The following is a 16,996-nucleotide window of genomic DNA, read 5'->3' as shown; positions in this document are numbered from 1 at the left end:
CAAACAGCCTAGCAAGGTTTACTGGTTACAGCCGGGTCGCCAGAAAGTCGGGGACCAAGTGTTTGGCCCATTCCTGGCAGTTGATCAAGGACCCAAGGCCCAGCCTACCAAGGACCTGGTATATATCAAATCAAAGCCGAATCGTGGCTTCCGTGTCAGCCCTCCACAGCTGATTTTCATCGTCTTTATCACCATGGTGGGCTTTATTGCCCAGTTTCTCGGCCTGAGGCGCCTGCATGCGTCGGTCAGTTTGACTCAACTCGCTGCCACGCTTCTCATGTCTCTAGTGCGCACGGGGCTTCGAACTGATAGAATCTCCCAAGACGAAAATGAAATGGTCGTGAAAGACAGAGCCCTCACATCCCACTATCAGCAGGAGTTGGACTGTTTCGCATTCTACCTCGACGATGTACAGTCTCTCTCGCTTCTTTGCAACCTCGCGGAGTCGGCGAACGGATCGACACCAGCCCAGTCTATTGCGTCTTCCGCATCTTCTGCATTGTCCATGCGATCAGGCACCAGCTCGATCCGCAGTAATTCCCAGCTACCGAGCAATCTCATTCAAACCAGGGCCCGCCTAGCCGAACTCACGTCGCAATCACGCAAAGGGGAAGAGGGTGGATGGAGTGATCTGCCCATACGCAAGATGGCTCGGAACCTGGCACAAACAATCGAAACCACGATGGATCTGCTATCAAGCTGGAAAAATAAGCATGACGACACCGCTACCTTCAACTTGACATTACTATGTCAACCCGGGGATTGCAGGTCCGCGGCGCCCTCGGTTCAAAACCACCCGGTCGAACTCAGGAGATCAGGCGATACCCTGCGCTGGAAGATTGATCCCAACCAGCTAGAGGCAATCTTGGGATTGTGGGTGTGGTCTCTGATCAAGTCCGACGAAACATGGCTGCAGGGTGACCTGTGCCGTCTGGTCGGGCTGACTGAAGCAAATGCAAGCAAGGAGGAAACAGATCTATACTTCCACAAATGGATCTTCCGGCAGACAGAAGCGCGGATGGTCGCATCGAATAAGTTCTCGCCTTCTCATCCCATGTTTCGCTTGTTTCCGAACGATTCTCAGCAGATGAAAGTGCTTGTGGTCAAAACGGAGAATACTCTCGAAAAAATGGCTGCACAGGATATATATATCCATTTCCTCAATGATGCCATCGCTGGACTTGAAGAACTTGGCGGTGAGACCAATATCCAGCAGCTAACAAACACCTCTTTCTGTGCCTCAAACAATCGCATTGACGAAGTGCTGAAATGTTTCGAGACGAGCGGTCTCGGCTCAAGAGAAGATGCTCTGTTATGTATCATGCCAGTTTTGAAGAGACATAATCTTTTACCAGAACTTGCTGCCGATTCTCCAAATTTCCGACGCCTGGTGGAGGGCTATATTCAGCAAGGAAAGTGGCCAGATGCCTTTGGAGCCATGCGGTGGCTTAGTGCATGCTGCCAAGGCGATGAATTTGAACGATCCATATCTGAGTTTGGTTACCTTTGCCGTCGTGCTCTCATTCATCCAGAGTCTGCTGTTCGCCAGATAGGATTTACAGAAGTATGCCGAATTCTGGGTTCTGACATTCGCATCAACTTCATGCAAGACGCACCGATGATCTCTCGACCCCGGGACTGGATACGCTTGAAAGAGGAGAAGAGCTGGAAACTTTTCCAAACCGACATCGGCTGGCTTACTTGGCACATTTGCAATAAACTGGTGGATGGCAAAGCCAAACAACAGGCCTTGGAGCTATTGGGTGCTTCAGAGAGCTCAGTAGTTGCAGGAGTGCTTGAAGGAAGCCAGGAGCAAGCGGATCTAGCAAAGTCCGCTTTCATTCAATTGATGACCAATAAGCCACAAGAAATCGACGATCTAGACTCTGTTGCAGAGTTGACGTTTACTTGGGCATGCCAGGATGACCACGAGTTCTTGCTAAATTGGCTCCTGACATTCTTCATCGAAAAAGGGGACAAGGACTGGAATTCTTTATATCCGTTACTTCTGATGGTAGCTCGAAGCTCCACGAGATCGAGTATCCGGCTAATGGTGAGCCATGGGATGGATATCAACATGAATGATACAAATGAAGGAACGGCCTTGACTCAAATGGTTCATGAGAATAAGAAAGACGCCATCCTCAACCTACTCGCTAATGGTGCTAGTATCGACGGCGGAGCGTGGCGGGGAGTGACACCACTAATGAACGCAGCCAGTGAGGGAAACCAAGAAATGGTCCAGTTCGTTTTACAGTGCGGGGCCTCGATCAACGCAAAGGACCGGCTCGGTCTGACTGCTCTTTTCTGGGCCACCTGGATGAATCATCCCGAGGTGGTGAAATATCTTCTCGCTTCTGGGGCGGATGTTGAGGCGACAGAAGTCGATGGATTCACACCACTCGCACTGGCGGCTAAAAACGACCAACTCGATATGATGCTTCTGCTGTTGCAGAACGGCGCAAATATCAACTGTCAGATCGATGACGGTTCTACACCGCTGATCATTGCGGTGCGAGAAAACCGTCCCGAGGCAGTAAAGTTGCTCATAGATTGGGGTGCCGACTGCCAAAAAAGGAACCGGAACAATGAAACAGCATTAAGCTTAGCACAGCTGTCAGAAAAGCACAGTATCGAAGCGATTATCAAGGAGAAATGTCATAGCTGATTTTGCGCTGCTGGTAGTGTTGGACGACCTGCGTTCTTAGATCATTGAGGCAGGGTTTCAATCATATGTATCATACAAAATATAAAGCAAAATGATAAATACCTTCTATTCGACCCATTATGTACTTCCAAGCTCCCACTATCTGACAAGGATGTGTGCGAACGGATTGTCAGGAAGTCAAGCTATCTCATCTATCTATATCTCGCAGGCTGTTGACTGCAATTATGTAGGGAAAGTGGCATTGCCAACCAACCATCGACGCAGCAACCCAAGGTTTGATAAAAAAAAGTGTACTTATGGAGTATCAAATAGAAACTTCTATGCCTTACTGGGTACCTACTAGTAGGTACAGTACTCCGTGCCTGTTTTGTGGAATATTACTACATAAATCGAGGAGAGCTGTGCTGCCAATGAGAGACTTGCCCTCCCTGCTCAACCTCACCTCTAAGCGCCTGCCTCCACCACTAAAGACTAGGCACTGCAGTCTAGAGTTGCTGACTTGCCCCTCGGTTGTGCCAGCTACTGCAGTTAAATTGACTGGCCATCCCATTTATTTTGCTTCCAAGATGTACAGAGGTTATTTAATCATCTCCCGCCAGCCTTTCTTTCGGCCGCTGTCAGGCGTTTTTGTGCCACCTTAATCCTCTCATTCAGACGAGAACGCAGGCGTTCGACGTGAAACTAGCAACGATCCGTCAATAAAATAGATTATTTCGAATCGATTCACTTCGTCAAAGTTATGGCCCAGCAGATGCATTTCCCCCCTCGTGTGTTCCCCAGATCCAATTGCTTTGACATCAATTGAAGCGATATACTAACCATGGGCAGCCCCGGGCAGCGCAGGTGGTATTGATCCCTGAATATAAACGCTCTCCACAGTAATAGAGCTATACTTACTGATTCTCTGCTATTAGCTTTCCCACCTCCACCACAGAACTTCAGCTATCCTCCCCCGCCAACACAATTTGTTCCGAACAATGGATACCCTGCGCTACCACCCTCTGTGAGCCCGCCCACAATTGCGGACATCAATGCCGCAGCATCACAGGCGAACAACGAGGTATCTTCTATTCTATCTGCTTCTCCACCGCCGAAAACATTGGAGCAGACGCCGGGTGGCGCGCCGCCGCTTGGTTCTTTCATTGGAGCAACCAATACATATGCGGACAATGTTGGCCAATTCAATGGCGGAGCGTACAGAATCAGCCATCGGAATACGAATTCGCTTCTAACCGTTCAGTTGGCCATGGGATGCCCTTTGGTTGTTAAACCAGGTCGGTATGATTCGAAGTAAACCTTTGGACTGTGTCATTGACGTCTCTCCCCGTCAGGTGCGATGATTGCAATGTCTCCCACCATCACGGTCCGGGGAACTTGGAAGTTTAATGTCAAGAAATTCGTCACCGGAGGGGAAATGGCTATATCTACCTTCACTGGTCCTGGTGAACTGCTACTCGCCCCCGGGGTTCTCGGTGATATTACAGTACTGCGCCTGAATGGACAAGATTCATGGAAAGTCGGCAAAGATTCCTTCTTAGCTGCAACGAGTGGCATCAAAAAGGATTACAAAAGCCAGACTATATCCAAGGCATTTTTCTCTGGTGAAGGCCTTTTCGTTTACGAAATGTCTGGAGTTGGGCTTATATGGCTCCAAAGTTTTGGAGCGATAATCAAAAAAGATGTAAGTTGGGACATTGTTTTTCATTACCGGCGTTTGAGCTGAACCTTTTCTCTAGCTTATCGAGGGAGAGACTTACTACATTGACAACGGCCACTTGGTGGCTTGGAACTGCGAATATATCATGGAACGCGTCGCCTCTGGAGGTATTATCTCCCATTTCGGTTCCAAGGAAGGTCTTGCGTGCAAGTTCACCGGGCCTGGCACGGTATACTTGCAAACACGCAACCTTAATACTTTTGGACATTACATCGGAGCAAGCACTGCAAGTGGATAGTGTATCATATTGAGGTCCAAGCTTGTTCGTGTGGAATGGTTTCGTTTTAGGTTTGGTTTGGTTTGGTTTGGTTTGGTTTTTTTTTTTTTTTTTTTTTGATATATGATATCCAGGAGGGCGTTATATAACCACTGAATTCAATCCCTACTATCTTCGTCACAAGAATATCTCGTAGAACAGACACAAGCTTATGTAAATGGAATATGCCATGCTATGTTCTTCATTTCATTCTGTTTGCTTTTCCTGTGCAACATATAGAATCTGATTCGATTCCTCGTTTCAAACCCAGTCATAAGATGAATCATCCTCGCTAAGATGGAATCAACCACCCTTGAAAACAAGAAAGTATCATCACACAAGACATAAAAAACGATGGTAAAGACAAGGTGAAGCAGGGCCGGACAATTTAGCCCGTCCTCTTTCTGCGGCCGACCTGTCCACGGAAACCAGTCTTGATCGCGGCGACGGAACGGCGGGATCCGCACGAGTTGCAGGTGACGAAGTACAGACGGTTCTCACCCTTGTTGAGCTCGGTGTCGGGGCTGCGGCAGGTTTTGCAAGTAACATACTCGACTGTAGATATTAGAACGACTGAAAAGTGCAAAGTATGAAAGAGAGAAAAAAAAAAAAAACCAAGCACGTACCGATGTATCGTCTGAGAACGTTCTCGATCTGCTTCTGCTGGAAACGACCCTTGATGACGAGACGTCTGCTACCGTCCACACTGCCGTTGGTACCCAATTCGGCGAACAGGAACTGCATGACGTGGTCGTCTGACCGCTTCATACGCTTGCAGATGTCGGCGATGTTGGCGAAGATGGTACGGCGGTTACCTTCACGCAGACACTGCGGGGGCGGGATCTTGTACGACTTGGTGCCGCTGGAGAGCAGGTCCGGGTGGTGGCTCTGGATGAGCGAGAAGAAGCGCGAGACGAGCATCGAGTAAGGGATGGTTTGCGTCGCGTCGTGAGCCCAGATGCCCGTGCCGGCCTCCGGGTCACCCTCGGCCACCTCCTCAGCCTTCTCCTCGGCAGCCTCCTCGGCGACACCGGCCTCGGCGAGCTTGGCCTCGAAGTCACCCGTATCGGCCTTCTTGGTCGACTTCTTCTTCTTCTTTTTCAGAGCGGTGGGGTCGAACTCGCCGTCTGCGGCGGCGGCGGCGTCGTCACCGTCAGCATCTGTGTCCTTGGGCTTCTTCGTCTTCTTCTTCTTGGAAAGTCCCTTGAAAAGCTCGGTAACCTCGTCGACTTCCTTGTCAGGTGTCCCTGGGCCTTGTGATTAGAAATCTATCAGTGTCTCGTGCTTCGCGAATAATTTTATTTCATCGAAAAGATATGAGACGCGGGTGTGGGGGGATTCCAAAATAACCAGACATACCAGAAGAGTGCTTCTCGGCTGTGGTCTTGTCGACACCGTGGGTCGACTCTGTGATTTCCCCGTTGGTATCCATGATGCTTGTTCCTTCACTGAATGCGACGGATTTGCGTTGCTTGATGATCGTGGGAGGTTCAGCGTCCTAAATCGAATCCCGGTGAAAAGATTAGAAGGGCCAAAAAAATTTTCCCCGCAGTGAACTCGTCACAAGCGTAGCACAGGGATTATCTGTCACTCTAGAAAAGTGGCAGATACAGGGGGGCGAGACAGTCGTTGGGCTGCGCCGAGGGGTATGAATTGTGAAGACGCTTGAGTCAAATAAAATGTGGGAGGGACATCGGCAAAAGGGTCCAGAGGGTGACGTACAGGCTCCGCCATCTTCAACTCAACAGGCGCTCGAAACACTCGGTTAGTCTGTGGAATAGAGGTGTTTGATAAGCAGCGAATCTTCCTCTTTCAGAGAAGCAAGGCGTTAATCTGCCAAATCCTGGATGGTGGTGACTAACCCCGATGGCAGGACAGTTTATCGGCGGCGTCGTTTGCTCACGTGACTATTTAATCGACTAGTCACGTGATGCTACCCCATTACGTCTGTCCGCCTGGGATTATCGCCTCCCCCCAGCAGAAGGAACGCGAGCAGTAAACACGTCTCTTGCGAGTATCTCGACGCTTCATGTTGCTGCTGCCCTCGTTCAAGCGGTAGGCGGGCCACTGCTTTCACGAATCAAGTGCTGTCAGCGTCCTCTGCGCACTTTCTCCATAGACCAATTCATCTCAAACATCATGTCCTACCCGTCAGCCGCCGATTCCAACCCGTCCCTCGGGACGTCTGCCTACATGATCCCATCGAGATACGGATCGTATTCCTCCCCATCGGACGATGAAATAGCTTCTCTCCCGTCGGAGTCGACAGCGTCGTCGGACCTTGACTCCTTTTCCGACGACTATTCCGACGCCGAAGAAGAATGGAGAGAGAGCATCGAGCAGCTCGAGCTGCTTTTGACAATGGTTATTGTGCCTTTCATCGGGAAATATATGGGCAGGAAATGCGCTTATTGGGGTATGTTCAACTCTCGAGACAATAAAGAAATGCATTGCTTAATAAGTTGGACAGGCTGGACTAGGTTCATGGAGTGGAAGTATCCTGTTGAAATCGTCATGACCAACAAGGGGGCGTTCAAGGGGGCTGGCGTCGTTGGGGCTCTTGCCAGTCTATAAAGAGGAGTTTTTCAACATCTGCCGAATACATCCATCAGCATTCTAATGAAGTGCCTGGAAACATTCAACCAAGGATAGGCTACCGGAGGATGATATCTTGGATCACGGTTTCAATTTTGACAACCCTTCGATTTTATGGATTTCATGTACCATATGCATGGTCCAGGGAAAACCAAGGCCTAGAAACCATCTTTTTAGAAGAGGCCCACCAAGAAACATGCCTAACAGGATAGACTCGAACACTGATGGGTGGTGGGGGCTCTAAAAAGACGCTACAATTGTACAAAGCACACATTTTGGCAATATCATAACATACACAGTTTACCTGTTGGCAGCTTTTATGGTGGACCAGCGCAAACTCTGCGGTCCGCTGGCACAGTCTCAACATACTCTACATCAATAATTAATCGAGTTTCGGTTTTGGTATTTCAAACACATACTATGGACAGTTTTTATCCCCTTCTACCCCCTCAAATATACACAAACCCTACTGCTTCTTATTCTCCCGGTCGTATTTTCAAGTCAAACCCGAATACTGCTTGCGCATTTTTGCCATTGATTCCAATGACGTTTTTACCATTTGAACTCTCGCTTCTTTGCCTTCCATGCTGCCAAAGGGAATACCCATGCGCTGCAAGGCAGGCAGAGCAAAATAAAGAGGGTCACTGCATCCATCTGGAGTCAGGAAGCGCTCGATGGGGTTCACCATGGACACGTCCTGTGTCTCTTCAAACATCCAGTGGCTGAGACCTATCAAGTCCAGACCAGGAGCATCACCGAGAAGCAAATCCAGACCATCGAGAATATCCCCTTCTTCCTGGTGACCCACATCATTGCTTGTGAGTTCAGAGAAGAGCCAGTGTCTCTGCTCCTGCCTGATGACTTTGTCAACCCAGATGTTGATGGACTCGTCTCGGGCCTGTAGTGGTTAGACCCTTGGTTTCATCTCCAGAGGGGACACTTAGGTCTGTCAACACTACCTTTTGCTGCCAGAATAGATTATACGCAGCGAGGTTCGACTCTGTCAACCGGTCTCCGCTGGTGACCTCAGGCATTGCGTTGATATCTGCGGTACGTGAGGGTTTAGCAAGTGGTCGTCTCGACTGCAGTGGATACACTTGAGTCATACCTTTCGAAGTGACTGGCTGCAATGGTTCAATAATGTAACTGAGCTCAAGGTCTGCCTTGGATATGAGCCTTCTGATGATCTGATATCGCTTTTATATGTGCAAGACGCGTTCGGCAACGGGATTCCATCATGCTTTCCCAACCGAACCATCCACCTGGAGCCACCAGACCAGGCCTTGCCCACTGGACTGGCCATCTGGTATGTGGACCGACAACGCCTGCTCGACCCGGGCCCTAATGCACCTCAATTTAGCACACGCGCGCAGAGGTGCAAAGATGCCTTGAGAGGGGGAAACACTTGCACTATTTTGCTGTGCCCCCTCCGTCGGAGAGGATAATTACCCCTTATTACATCGTCTTGCTTGGTCTTGCGGTGAAAGTTTACCCATTGCCCTGGTTCAAGACCAATCGTGCACAACCATATCTCCCCAGAAAAAGAGCCATCTATCCCACAGCAGTCGTCACGTTGCAGATCCCGAAACGACGGGCTCCGGGGGGGGGGGGGACTGCGAGATGACCGGGGCACTTTCGGCGTACGTCTGGGAGGCCTAAGCAGCATACTACATACGGCGTTATACTTCTCGTCTTGGCTGTGCTTTGAGCGAATTTTCCGGACTCGTGTTTCGCAACGATGAGGTCCACATTACTGCAGTACGATGCCTGCCACCTTGTCTCTGGGATTTTTATCCAGCCTATCAATTTCCTATCGAGGGAAGTGCTCTCTCTGCCTTTTGTGGTTCTTTCCTTCATGCACTTCTACTTGCATAGTGGAAAGGGGACAGACTGTCGGACTTATTTTCCTTCAAGCGCAGGGAGAAGGGTTCCAGACGGAGCAGATGCTGCCCCGACGCAGTATCTGTGCTTTTTTTTAGTTTTATTCTGGTTTTATCTCTTTTTTTGTTTCTTTTTTCTTTTTTCTTGGAAGGATGACATCTCTTCTGGACCCAGCCCTCTGGATCAATGTGGATTGGTGGCAGCCTTGCGTGGTTCCAGACGGCGGGCCGTCATAGTTTACCAGAGCGTCGGAACATTCCACACGGCGTCCGTTGAACCAGGCCATATCTTCCAGCTTTGCGTGTACTACATAACAGCAATAGCCTGATGCCAGCAACCCTGCTGCGATTCATCCATTATTGCGATCCCAACTGCAAAGGGTACGTGTCCATGGGAAGGGGGGGGGGGGGGGGGGGGGGGGGGGGGGTAGAAGTGGAATTGTTCTTTACTGAAGGGATGAAGAACCCTGTTCTTGGGATGGGGTAGCTTGTATCGGGTCTTCTCTTCCATCCTCCCCGTACTCCGGTTTGGGGGGAGGGGGAGGGGGGAGGGTACAATACGATACGAGAGCTACTCGCGAAATGTTGCTATGGAGTCAAACTTGTCGGACGTTACACACGTTCGTAAGCTCCATCACCTCCGTCATTGCAATCTGAGCCGAGCAGTTACGCTGGTTTCTGGCCGAGCATGGCCGGTATTCTTGTATTCAGTCATGACTAAGTGCCAGGTAAACAGATGTGTCTAGGGAGTACGGATTCAAAATTCGTACTTTTGTCAAGTGCCAGATCGGATCCGGCTGAACGGTCGAGATAAATACGCAGTCAGAGAGGGGAGCCACTTTTTGTGTTCTCTTTTTACCCCCTTGGCCTTGCCTTGACCTGATGCACGAGCCTGATCTGGTAAGAGGTGGTCAGGGCAAGTAACGAGTTAGCGGCCAAGTCGACATTTCTTTGTCTTGACTGTCGGTCAGCTCGAAGGAAACTTGGCACTTGGTTAGTGACTACTAGGCAGGGAATCTTACTACCTAGTACCGACTGCCTAGTCACTGCCGCCAGGCAACCGGGGCAGAAAGATAAGTCTCCTCAGATCCCTGTCGAACGCCCCGTTACTACTCCGTAGTTACTACGGAGGACAGAGCTGGTTCCTCCGTCTTAACGGGCGGTCAGGGCAGGAGTATTTCCGTCCAGCGTTTTCCTTCTCTGTCGAGTCCATGACTCCATCTACTCCTACGCCATGTGGACTTCTACCCAATTGTCTATTTGTCCATGCATCTAGTATACTATATCAGCAAGCTCCGGGTCCGAAAATAAGTTTTAGGTGACAAATCTCGAGGCATTGAGTCCAAGTCTTGCCGCACGACGAGAAGGGATACGAATCCTGGTTCACCTATCTACGGAGTATCAGGACTCAACCTACTCCACGACTGACTATACTTGATACTATAGTTACATACTATACATACATTAGATTAATCGACACACCGTCTCGCGTCCGAAGTCGTCCCCCCCCAAGAACCAGGTTGTCGGGCCCGGCCAAGGTCCGTTCCGTTGTCCACAGAAACTAGCAGGAAATTAGCTATTTTAATATCACCCAGTTAGTCAATAATAATATTAATACTAATAAATAAATAAATAAATAAATAAATTCGAGACCCTCCACTAGCTGTTCTGTTGTGCAGGGTATACCCTCGAGACCAGACAGTCGCAAAAATGGGTCCTGCACTTCCTCCGTAACTACAGAGTAGTACTACATAACTAACTGCATACTACATAGTAATATCATACCGAATATGTAGTGGTACTTTCCATAATGCCGGAATCCGGCTCCTATGAATAGAATCCCTGTATAACATGGAAGAAAGCACCGGCGCCATTCATTAGTATTAGTATTTACGGAGTAGTATTATCGTGTCGAAAGGGAGGAGGGGGAATGCATCGGTTGCAACTGCACTTGATGACCTTCCCAAAAGACTCATTGACTCATTCCTGCATATCTTGTACAAGGTACAGGGGCATTGATGCATGATTGTGTGTCGGTCGAGATCGGATGGTGCGGCTCGAATAGACCGGGCAACAAAGAAAGGTACCCAAGGTAATCAATAATAGACTTCTAGCGTTACAGGGAGAGGCTCCGCAAAGGAGACAGAGAGAATAAAGTCAACAGCCAGCGGTATGACCTGTTGCATTTTAGTAATTGGTTTGGCACGGAGTACTAGCTACAGCTTTTAGCCTGTATACCAATCTTTCTGATACCAATAAAAACCTGACAAATACTTCAATATTCTGAAGTTCAATACAGCCGATTCTGTCGCCAAAAGTTGGCCGGCGCGATGTCCTCCAAGTGAGCTGTTGGGTGCTGCTGTTCAGGATACAGCGATTGATTGACCTTGAAATCCCTGTCTGTACGACTAGCCAGCAGGGAGTTTTCCCTTGCTTTTCTCTGTGGAGATAGCATGGTATCGAATATGGAATCGAGGGATCGAGATGTAGTGTCTTCGTAGATAGGCAGCATGGACGTGATGTGCCCTGCAGGCCGCTCATATCTTTGGCTAGATGTGTTGGCTTGTCTGTTTGGCCGTGGGAAGCGACTAAATCTGACATTCTCATCTTGAAGCATCTTATCCTGGTAAAGATTGGTCGACGGGGAGTAGATATATTGATCATGGATATCGTATTCATGTGCTTTAATGCCTCTTGGTTTCTGTGGCGTTCCTGCAACCTGAAGAAAAGCGTCATCTCGTACTTAAGTAACTGTTAGTAAAAAAGACTCTTCATTGAGTAGTAGGGTGCTATCTCTTGCATTCTTACATTGAACTTGCAGCGGCTGTTCCCGGTGAACATCCCCCTTCAATGCCGACAGCCCTGCACTCTGGTGGGTTTGCGGATGGGCTTGGATTTTGTCGACTACTGTTACGTTTCCCGATGATGCTTGCCATTCTTCTTTCCGTTGGTCAAGCATCTGCTTTAGGTCTGCAAGGTACAAGTATGCTCTGTGCTGTTCACTTTTGTCTTCATTTGAGGTATCCTGCAAACTCAATCCAGAGAGTAACAGATTATTCAGAGTCTCGTCCACCGCGTCATTCGTCCCCATATCCCTTTCTGGGAGTTCCGGCCAACTATAGAGCATCGTCGGGCTCAAAGTTCTGGAAACTTTCTGCCTTGCTGATTGAGACTCTGGAGCTCTCAGATTGGGAAATATTCTTTTCCCTGGAGAAGAACGGTGGGATTCTGAAACTCGATTTCTCGGACTTTGCACGTCCATGGGGATGCTTCTCGGTGATCCCTGGGCCCCGCGAGTCGTATTAAAATACTCCAATGGAAAATTTGACAGCACCAAGTCGGTACCAACGACTCTAGATCCGTTGTTTGCCAAAGACATACTGTTTTGGTGACGCTGTTTTCCTCTATCATATCTTGCTAGTGATGAGATTTTACCTCTTTGAAAGAAACCGAAACTTGGGGTGGCCGGAAGCTGCGAGACATCAGTCGTGGACTCGCATTTTCGAATAGAGAGGTCTCACCGTTAGTCGACCATGCATCACGTTGGGGGCATGGAATTCTTCACTCAAAAACTTTGAGGCCTGTTCCTTCCTCTTTTTTCTGCTCTTCGAGCCATCAGCTTGATTTGTCTGAGCTTTCTTATACGCGTAGTGATCTGGGTGTGGCTTGTGTCGCGGCTTCTTGCGATACTTGTCCCTCGTTTGGTCCTCAATGTCTGTCGTCGTCTCGAAGGATTCAATTCTTGGATAGTCTTCTGTATCTTCGACCGAGCGGGCTCTTTTCCGGTCGTTTCTGATAGGTTGGCCCAATACCTCAGAGGCAGATTTGCGATACTTTTTTGGGGAATCATTTTCAAGACCTTTAGTGGTCCACAGATAGGGTGGGATCTGTGCGGTTGATCGTGACTGAACGGCTTCGTCGTCGACTCCCAAGAGCCAGCTGTGGACTGGATCATTCGTTATTCTCTCCATCTCGCGGGCCGTCTTCAGCCGGTTATTTGTAGTATTATATCCAAAGATGGTATTTGAGAGTGTTGGTTCAAGCAAACTGGCTGCCAGTCTCTCTCAGGTTGTTGGGACTGCTGTTGGATTTCTCTTTTGGGAAACCGCTGCCCACGTGAGCCACGCCCGCTCCTTCTTATCTTGACTTTCAGCCTCCTCGACCGGCGCTCTTTATTGTTTGTTCATCAAGCCATTACATACTCCAGATTCTGTAGGGTCTAGTTAATCATGATAGATGTTCTACGGAGAATATGAGTAGGGAACTCCAATATCTTTGTACTACTAATGTAGTAACTGTACCTCGGTAAGACCCTCGCAGAGGCAGTGCCTAGTCACTGTCTACTAGAGGTGACTACTAGGTAGGTAGTTACTTATGTAGTTCACTACCTGACTAGTTAGTAAGTAGTAGTTGTTTGGACAATCTCGGTTGACTATATGTAGTATTTAACCCGAAGCTTTGAGAAATCCGGTTAGTTACAGGCTAATCAGTAAGCAGTTAGTACCGACACTCCCTTCAGTTCACTGGCAGGTATTCATTAGGTACTTACCACTAGTACTAGGAAAGAAAGATGAAGACGGCGCAGTTGCTAAAAGGGCCAAGTTTCACATTTCTAGTGACCACCTGATCATCCAGATTGGTAATGATTCCGAGAGCCGTTGGGCATTCCAGCCAGTCACAGGCCGGCGAAGCATGGCGTGCTGGTGGCCAAGCACTCGATGATGAGTCAGCACTCGCTAATACAATAATACTAATAATGATTACCTCGGTATAATTCTATAATAATAGTATAATAATTATAATAATTAATAGTCATAAACATGACAATCTCTGCCAAGTTACGGAGTACTGTATACATGAATAGTACCAACTGTGGGACGCTGCACTTCTTATCACCTTTTGCCGGAACTTGCGGCCTGTCAGTGTCAGCCTAATGATCTAGATCTTGAGCCCACAGTGGACGGAAGGGCGCCGCGACGCAAGCCACCAGCAGCAGCCCAGGCAACAAACAATTGAATATACCATTACCAGGTCGATGGATCTTTCACAGTACCTAGTTACTAGATAGTTAGGTAGGAAGTACGAGTACTACCTGGGTACAGAGTACTCCGTAGTTAATCCGTAACTACCTAGGTACAGCGTCCACGCCTTATGGAAATGTACTAGACGGCTAATGTAACGATATGCGAGGTACGACACAAGCTTCGCATAGATAGACAGAGATATACACAGGCATTTGGCTAGGTTTATGGGCCTGAATAATAAACCCATCGAGGCTATGCTTATTGTGCCATCAAGACTCCACGGGTACCTTGGGGTAGTCCCGTACCAGATTGGCGATCTACTCCAAAGCACATAGTAGACTGTTGTTTTATTTCAGTTTACAACAATAGTAAATAGAGAATACTACTATTAATTCTACTATTAATCCTACTAAACTCATAAACAACCATTAACCATGTAGTAATCTAAACACGAAATCGCCGTTTGAGGAATGAGGGGTTGGCGTAGCTGGAGGGGCGCCTCAGTTATTGCTAGCGTCTGCTCCCTCTCCAATCCCTCTCCGTCGCTGCGTTTCTTTTTTTTTTTTTTCCTCGGTCAGCGCCAGTGGTGTGTGGTGTGTGTGGTGTGTGTGGTGTGTGCACTGCGTGTTGCCCTCCAGCCGGTGCAGCGAGTCGAGCATTTCTTTCCCTCCCCCGCCCTGGATGGTTTCACCGGCAGTTGATCTTCTTCCCCCCAAGCTCGTTTCGCTCCCAGCCAGGATTTGCTCCCTCCCAAACTCTCCTTCGTTTTTTCCCTTCTTACTTTAATTTTTCCTTCTAAACCTTCCTGTCTTTTATTCTACCCTTGCCCTCTTATCTACAGAGAACCTGTCAAGGAAAACAGTAAGAGCCTACTCCCCTCTCCCCTCCCCTCCCCTTCCCCCCCCCCCCCCCCCCCCCCCCCCCCCCCCCCCCCCCCCCCCCCCCGGTGCCCCTCAGGGTCTGGCCAGTGAGACCCGCCTCAGCAGAAGAGGTGAGAGTGATAAGCAGCAACTTCAGCGTAACAGTTGCGCCATCAATTAGGCTTCATCGCTGCTACTTATTGCCAAGCTTCTTCACTCCTCGGGGTTCTTCTTGGTCGCCTTTGTCTTTTTTATCTTCTCGTTTCTTCTTCTTCTTCTTCATCCTTCGTCCCTCTTCGCTGCTTCTCCCTCCCCCCGCTTCGCCATTCTCTCACTTTTTTTTTATTCCAGACGCAAGACTAATCTATCGCGCTTTTCAGCTCTCGTCAAAAATGTCGAAGCTTTTCATCGGGTATGTAGAGAGAATCAAGCAGACCGGTCTCCTCTGTCCATTTTTTCTTCGTCTTTTCTTTTTTTTTTTGGGTTGGATCTGATTTTCTCATAGCGGCCTTGCCTGGCACACCACTGACGAGACTCTCCGTGAGGGTTTCGAGAAGTTCGGCTCTATCCAGGAAGCAGTCAGTAATTCCGAGAGATTTTCACGCCCTTTGACTTGATTAATCGGTTTGACTCACTTTCTCAGGTTGTCGTCAAGGACCGCGACACCAACCGCAGCCGCGGCTTCGGTTTTGTTCGCTTCGCTACCGATGAGGAAGCCGACGCTGCGATGCAGGCCATGAACAACCAGGAGTACGTGAATAAAACCTAACAACTCTGCTGGTTGTTTCTAACCGGCTTCTCTGGATTACCGTCTGACGTGAGTAGGTTCGATGGCCGCACCATCAGAGTCGATAAGGCTTCGGAACGCACTGGTCGCGGCGGCGATGGAGGCTTCCACGGCCGCGGCGGCTACAACCAGCGCGAGGGTGGCGGTTACAACCGCGGCGGCTATGGTACAGCACCTATCTTGATTCCACATTTTACAGCATAACTAATATATTATAGGCGGTGGTGGCTACAACGGTGGTGGTAAGAATTTCCAATGAATCTCAGCCTGAGGCGTCCAAAACAGTCATCAAATGCTCAGATGTCTTTTTTTCTCTCGCTTTTTTGCTCGCTGTTTTTCTTTGCCGGAATGATCCCAAATACTGACACCGCATCAGGATGGCGCAACCCCAGCAACGACCAGGCCGATGCTTAATCTCCTCTCTTCGAAACAGCGATCTGAGACGTGCCAGTCACCCCCCTCCGCTCCGCCTTCTTTCCTCGAAACTGTTTATTAGTAGTTACCCCCCTTTGCCTCACTCGTGTTTTCTAGCATTAGGCTACGAGAAATGACCACTATGGAATGGGATCGCGATTGCATCAGTTAATGATGAAATGAATGACACATGATAGTTTCACTTAGTGTTTTCTTCCTTCTCTCTCTCCGTCCCCATGTAACTTCGTTCCATATCAGTTTGAGAATACCATGCGACTCGTCTTCACCATGTGGAGTACCTCTTCACTACTACTCATCAGTTCCATTCACCTAAGCTTTAGCATGAGAATCTTGAATTGAAATGAGGATAACCACAAGATCTATCGCCTTCATGACGAGCTACCCGATGAGAATCTGTATGAAGCAATCAGGCGACTACCTACTCACTGTAACTATCATTAAGATGGATCGAAATAGTATTCTGTAGAGCCAGGAGGCTCAGGCCAAGAGTCCTTCTTGCCTAATTGGGTTTGCTTACTGTACCCCAGGCAGCAGCCTCTACGCTAAACCGTATTGAGTAGCGTATTGAGTTGCTGTCAGACCCGAATATAAAACCCCCCCCATCTTTGTTCTGCGTTTCACCTCTGCTTTGATTTCTTCTATTTCTTCAAGGAGTAGGGTCTCATTAACTTACTGCATATTGCTCTAGTTCCAAGGTTGGGGTTGGTTGACTTTGATCCTACAGTACTCTGTACCTTACTTGCTACTGCTACAGTTTATTGACTCAATCTTTTC

General features: G+C 48.7%; 7 protein-coding genes across 7 annotated transcripts; 4 read left to right on the top strand and 3 right to left on the bottom strand.

Annotated features, from left to right (window-relative positions):
- Nucleotides 1-3,146: 3,146 nt before the first annotated feature.
- On the top strand, nucleotides 3,147-4,673 carry ASPZODRAFT_130713 (hypothetical protein). Its single transcript, XM_022722571.1, has 5 exons — nucleotides 3,147-3,435; nucleotides 3,497-3,514; nucleotides 3,583-3,942; nucleotides 4,000-4,349; nucleotides 4,405-4,673. Exons 1-5 carry the CDS (start codon nucleotides 3,408-3,410, stop codon nucleotides 4,621-4,623), a joined length of 975 nt encoding a protein of 324 aa, XP_022583131.1. The 5' UTR covers nucleotides 3,147-3,407; the 3' UTR covers nucleotides 4,624-4,673.
- A 356-nt stretch (nucleotides 4,674-5,029) lies between these two features.
- On the bottom strand, nucleotides 5,030-6,375 carry ASPZODRAFT_14747 (hypothetical protein; the record flags this gene model as incomplete). Its single annotated transcript, XM_022725269.1, has 4 exons — nucleotides 5,030-5,196; nucleotides 5,268-5,888; nucleotides 6,001-6,139; nucleotides 6,364-6,375. The coding sequence occupies 4 exons, from the start codon at nucleotides 6,373-6,375 to the stop codon at nucleotides 5,030-5,032; spliced, it is 939 nt and encodes a 312-aa protein (XP_022583130.1).
- Nucleotides 6,376-6,780: 405 nt separating this feature from the next.
- On the top strand, nucleotides 6,781-7,215 carry ASPZODRAFT_140893 (hypothetical protein; the record flags this gene model as incomplete). The annotated part of the gene is made up of 2 exons (XM_022724703.1): nucleotides 6,781-7,057; nucleotides 7,112-7,215. 2 exons carry the CDS (start codon nucleotides 6,781-6,783, stop codon nucleotides 7,213-7,215), a joined length of 381 nt encoding a protein of 126 aa, XP_022583129.1.
- Nucleotides 7,216-7,732: 517 nt separating this feature from the next.
- On the bottom strand, nucleotides 7,733-8,270 carry ASPZODRAFT_140892 (hypothetical protein; the record flags this gene model as incomplete). Its single annotated transcript, XM_022724702.1, has 2 exons — nucleotides 7,733-8,134; nucleotides 8,196-8,270. 2 exons carry the CDS (start codon nucleotides 8,268-8,270, stop codon nucleotides 7,733-7,735), a joined length of 477 nt encoding a protein of 158 aa, XP_022583128.1.
- A 383-nt stretch (nucleotides 8,271-8,653) lies between these two features.
- ASPZODRAFT_1639411 (hypothetical protein) lies at nucleotides 8,654-9,575 on the top strand. Its single transcript, XM_022726654.1, has one exon. The coding sequence runs from the start codon at nucleotides 8,975-8,977 to the stop codon at nucleotides 9,443-9,445; it is 471 nt and encodes a 156-aa protein (XP_022583127.1). The 5' UTR covers nucleotides 8,654-8,974; the 3' UTR covers nucleotides 9,446-9,575.
- A 1,689-nt stretch (nucleotides 9,576-11,264) lies between these two features.
- Nucleotides 11,265-13,478, bottom strand: ASPZODRAFT_130707 (hypothetical protein). Its single transcript, XM_022722570.1, has 3 exons — nucleotides 12,638-13,478; nucleotides 11,925-12,588; nucleotides 11,265-11,858 (listed from the first exon to the last, which is right to left on the bottom strand). The coding sequence occupies exons 1-3, from the start codon at nucleotides 13,085-13,087 to the stop codon at nucleotides 11,407-11,409; spliced, it is 1,566 nt and encodes a 521-aa protein (XP_022583126.1). The 5' UTR covers nucleotides 13,088-13,478; the 3' UTR covers nucleotides 11,265-11,406.
- Nucleotides 13,479-15,238: 1,760 nt separating this feature from the next.
- On the top strand, nucleotides 15,239-16,388 carry ASPZODRAFT_130704 (hypothetical protein). The gene is made up of 6 exons (XM_022722569.1): nucleotides 15,239-15,412; nucleotides 15,506-15,578; nucleotides 15,644-15,750; nucleotides 15,826-15,953; nucleotides 16,006-16,029; nucleotides 16,164-16,388. Exons 1-6 carry the CDS (start codon nucleotides 15,393-15,395, stop codon nucleotides 16,199-16,201), a joined length of 390 nt encoding a protein of 129 aa, XP_022583125.1. The 5' UTR covers nucleotides 15,239-15,392; the 3' UTR covers nucleotides 16,202-16,388.
- Nucleotides 16,389-16,996: the final 608 nt, after the last annotated feature.

The sequence above is a fragment of the Penicilliopsis zonata genome (assembly GCF_001890105.1).
Source record: "Penicilliopsis zonata CBS 506.65 unplaced genomic scaffold ASPZOscaffold_4, whole genome shotgun sequence".
NCBI lineage: Eukaryota > Fungi > Ascomycota > Eurotiomycetes > Eurotiales > Aspergillaceae > Penicilliopsis > Penicilliopsis zonata.
Note: the sequence above shows the minus strand (reverse complement) of the source record. Positions and strands in the feature narration are given on the sequence as shown.